Below are 4901 nucleotides of genomic sequence, written 5' to 3'. Positions count from 1 at the left end.
GAAATATATTTCTTCATTAAGACTTCAAAGTTCAAATTTCTCCTTAACCCATGGACTACCGAATGGATGTTGTGTTAGCTGGCGTGAAATCAACGCTCATCTTCATCAGCGCTGTAAGGAGACCAGGTGCATTGCCAATGAGCAGTACTATTTTGAAAGGAATCTTTTTTTCCGAGTAGTAAGTCGCAACATTGGGCTTAAAATATTCGGTAAACCATGCTTTAAACAGAGGTGTTGTCATCAGGCTGTGTTGTTCCATTTCTAGAGCACAGAGTAGATTTAGCATAATCCTTAAGGGCCCTAGGATTTTTGGAATGGTAAAAGAGCATTGCCTTCAGCTTAAGGTCACCAGCTGCAGTGTCTTCTAACAAGAGAGTCAACCTGTCCTTTGAAGCTTTGAAGCCAGGCACTGACTTCTCGTCTCCAGCTAGGAAGATCCTAGATGGCATCCTCGTCCAGTAGAAGGCTGTTTCATCTGCATTGCACATATGCTACTTAGTGCAGCCACCTTCACCAATGATGTTAGCCGGATCTTCTGGATAACTCGCTGCAGCTTCTACATCCGCACTTGCTGCTTCACCTTGTATTTTTATGCTACGGAGACAGCTTCTTTCCTTAAACCTCATGAACCAACCTCTGCTAGCTTCAAACTTTTCTTCTGCAGCTTCCTCACCCCTCTTTGCCTTCACAGAATCAAAGAGAGTTAGGGCCTTGCTCTGGAGGAGGCTTTGGTTTAAGGGAATGTTGCGGCTGGTTTGATCTTCTATCTAGACCACTACAACTTCATCCATATCAGCAATAAGGCTGTTTCATGTTCTTATCATTTGTGTGTTCACTGGAGTAGCATTTTTAATATTCTTCAAGAACTTTGCACGGACACCATGGCACAAGAGACCTAGCTTTTGGCCTATCTTGACTTTCAACATGCCTTCCTCACTAAGCTTAATCATTTCTACTTTTTGATTTAAAGCGAGAGACATGTAACTATTCCTTTCAATTGAATATTTAGAGGCCACTGTAGAGTTATTAATTGGCCTAATTGCAATATTGTTGTGTCTCAGGGTATTTTAGGGGGCCCAAGGAGACAGAGGGAAATGGTGAATGGTCAGTGGGTGGAGCAGTCACAACACACACGACACTTACTAAGTTTGCTGTTAAATGGGCATGGTTTGTGTTGCCATAACACAACTACAACAGTAACATCAAAGATCGTTGATCACAGATCACCATAATAGATATAAAAATAATGAAAAAGTTTAAAATAGTTTGATAATTACCAAAATGTAACACAGACACACAAAGAGAACACATTATTGGAAAAATGGCACCAACAGATGATCTATGCTGTGTCACTGCAAACCTCCAATTTGTAAAAAAACACAGTTTCCATGAAGCACAATGCAGTGTGGTATGCCAATATGTCGCTCAAAATATTGGGGCACTCCGATAAGATTGCCCACTTTATATTGCACTAGATAAGACAAATAGCATCTAATATCTCATTCGTAAATGTATAGGAAGGACATAATCTTGGGATGAAGTACAGTGCTTCAAACTGAATCAACTCAGTTTTATTAAAAATACTTAATGTTGTTCTTTTTTCCCTTTCATTTTACCATGGACTAATGAAAATTTTATTAGAGAATGGCAATAGAGAACCTCTGAGCTAAAGGATAAACAACCCTTAAATTATTTTCTCTTTGGCGTAGAGAGTGTGGTTCTGTTACTTTGTAGTTGAATTCATGGAATTAAGGTACAAGATTTTGCTCATAGTTGTATTTGTACTAGGATTTTGCTGTATGAGTAAAATGTGCAAAGAATCAAAAGCGTTAGAAGCAGATCCACAGACTGTAGGTTTCAGCACGTAAGCGGAGGACCTCTGCTCCGTTAAGAGTTCTGTTCTGGTTACAGGTCCCTTCAGGCTTGTTCATCCCCAGCATGGCCATCGGCGCGATCGCGGGGAGGATCGTGGGCATCGCGGTGGAGCAGCTGGCCTACTATCACCACGACTGGTTCATCTTTAAGGAGTGGTGTGAGGTCGGGGCCGACTGCATCACACCTGGCCTGTATGCCATGGTTGGTGCTGCTGCATGCTTAGGTAACGTAGCTGCGCTTGCTTGTGTGCGGATGCGTTCCAGTCTGAGAGAAACGAGCGAGTGGGAGCATGTTCTCAGTGGGTGGATTGGTGGGAGAGGGAGGGTGCGGGACAAAGGGAGGAATGTTTGAACAGAAACGAACCAGTGGTACCATTAGGGTGTTATACAGTACTGGTGTTCATTTTACCTGTCCCACAACATTTGTTAATGTAAAAATTTAATAGTGGTTAGCCTGTTTGTAATATCACGTAGTGCTTTATGACAAAAAGCATCCTTGTACGATCCTGTCCAAGGAGATCTTTGTTTTTTTTCATTATTAAGGATCTTGGCTTACCTATAACAACTATAACATGGTACCTAAGATTAGCATTATAGCAAAGTTTCAGGATAGTTTTACTTTATTGTTAGCCTAAGTAAAAGATTTATTCATCAGTTCTCTGCCATCTAAGGTGCATTTATAGCAAAATCAGAAAAGGTAGCCACTCATTTTAATGAAAAGTGAAATACCTACATTAAGTACTTAAGAGTCTGTTATGTTTTGGGATATGAAAAATAGTTATTTCTGGCTGTGTACAGTGACTCACACCTGTAGTCCCAGCACTCTGGGAGGCCGAGGCAGGAGGATTGCTTGAGCTCAGGAGTTAGAGCCCAGCCTGAGCAAGACTGAGACCCCATCTCTACTAAAAATAGAAAAAAAAAATTAGCCGGGCAACTAGAAAAAATTAGCAGGGGATGGTGGCGTGTGCCTGTAGTCTGAGCTGCTTGGGAGGCTGAGGCAGGAGGATCGCTTGAGCCCAGGAATTTTGAGGTTGCTGTGAGCTAGGCTGATACCAGGGCACTCTAGCCCGGGTGACAGAATGAAACTCTGTCTTATGAGAAGAAATAGTTATTTCTTCTTATATTTAAAATGTCATCTAAACTTTGTTTATAATATTAATAGTTGGCACTTTGACTATTTTTGTTCAGTGGCTCAAAATTATGCGATTATTGATCTTCAAAAGTGTAATATCAAGTAAAAGAGAAGGACAGTCATTTTCGCAAAAATAGCGAGTATTAGCATCCACTTTCTTTTTAGCACTGTGCTAGATACAGTGAGTGGCACAAAAAGAAGAAAAAAACAGGGCCCTATCTCAACCACAGTCAAGCTGGGGAGACGAGCAACACTGAGAATGCAACAGTGAGCGACAGGTGACGAGTACGTGCAGGGCTGAGAGTCTAAGTAGTGCAGGGATGTGGAGGAGGACCAAGCTCGAGCAGTTCGGAAAGGCAGAACATGAGCCTTGTTTTGAAGGATTAGTAGAATGTGAAGAAGAGAGGACTTTGTCGAAGATTATAATGTGAAGACAGAGGAATTGGGATGGGAATAAATTTAGTGTTCGTGGGGCTTTGAGGAAACTGGCTATAAGTAGAGAGTACATTTAGAGTACTTTTGGGAAATGAAGTTGAATTGGTGAGAAAGCAGATTATGAAAAGGCAATGAACCTGATTTATGTAAAGATGAATTTATATTTGGAATTGGTCAGATTTGTGGCAGTCTGCCTTCGCAGTTTTTAGCTTGATGACTTTGGCAAAGTTCCTTTACTACTTTACTGTTTAATTTTCTCGTCTATAAAATAGAAATAACAGCTGTTGATCTCCTATGATTATTTTGAGGATTATATGAGATAAAATGCATGTAAAGCCGTTAGCACAGTGCCTGGTAAAATAACGCTTAGTTTTAAAAAAAAAAAAAGTCTTTGTAAACTGACTGGGATATGCCTCGTGTAGAGTAGATATGTCATATAGAGTAGGTTCTTTCTCCCTTCTAGTCTTAGGTTAAAAACAAAAAGGAAGAGTTTAAGCTTAATACAGTAAGAACTAGTGAGCCTTGGTAGGTTTTTTGAGCAAAGGAGCAACATGGGGAAAGTAGTACTTAGGAAAGACTAACCTGGGAGCGTGGCTTATACAGTGGGTTGAAGGTAATGGGCCTGGAGCCAAGGAGGTCAGATAAAATGGTGTTAAAATTAAGGAACGAAGTCTTCAGTTTGGTAATAGTGAGAATACTGGGTAAGGGACTCATGGATAGATACTTTGCAGAGGAAATCAGATAGGACTAGGTGACAATCTCAATGTTAGAATAAAGTGAAGGGATGAACCAAGAATGACACCTAGGTTGTTTGGAAGAATGTGGTGCCCAGTGTTGGAGTCAGGGAAGTTGGAATGAGGATCTCTTTGGGGAAGAAGAAGAGTTCGGTGTTGAGTTTGTGGTGTTTTTTATGACAGTGGGTCGTCCAAAGTCCTTTTACGGCTGAAAAATGAGACAGACACAAGCAGTAAGATACAGTATGCGTAATTTGAGACACGGAACAAAGGCAACAGTCAGTAGAAAGATGTGGATTCAGGAGGCATCACCATAGGGGTGATAGTTGAGAAGGATGATTTGGGTAAATGAATAGGTGAGTTTTCTATGGGTGGGTATGACTTACATTGTTAATGTAAATCACAAGGCATCAAAATATTTTACTCGTTTTGAAAAAATTTAGAGGTGTTTATTAGATTAATACTTTACTCATATATGAATTTAATTTGTAAATTAGTAGCAAACAAGATAACCATGATATGCTTCACCAACTTGGAAATTAATGTAATTTAGAATTACTAATTCACTAATAGAATTAGTAAATAAGCTTTTATAAGGGTGAAATTATGTCTTTGCTACAGCAATAAACCAAAATGGCAGAACTGTTTCAGTTGATCAGTTGTGAGTTTTTTATATGAAGTAAATAGGTTTTGAAATGTTATTTTGATAGTCCTCTTTGTTATAAA

The 4901-nt window shown here is 39.8% G+C and overlaps 1 protein-coding gene across 1 annotated transcript in view; it reads left to right on the top strand.

Moving 5' to 3' along the window:
* Positions 1-4901, top strand: part of CLCN3 (chloride channel, voltage-sensitive 3) — a 98758-nt gene that overhangs the window by 81431 nt on the left and 12426 nt on the right. The window contains exon 10 of the mRNA XM_012656990.1: positions 1912-2098. Coding sequence (XP_012512444.1) covers positions 1912-2098 — 187 coding nt within the window. The remainder of the gene's footprint in view (positions 1-1911; positions 2099-4901) is intronic.

Source organism: Propithecus coquereli, unplaced genomic scaffold (assembly GCF_000956105.1).
Source record: "Propithecus coquereli isolate 6110/MARCELLA unplaced genomic scaffold, Pcoq_1.0 Scaffold53, whole genome shotgun sequence".
Lineage (NCBI taxonomy): Eukaryota > Metazoa > Chordata > Mammalia > Primates > Indriidae > Propithecus > Propithecus coquereli.
Note: the sequence above shows the minus strand (reverse complement) of the source record. Positions and strands in the feature narration are given on the sequence as shown.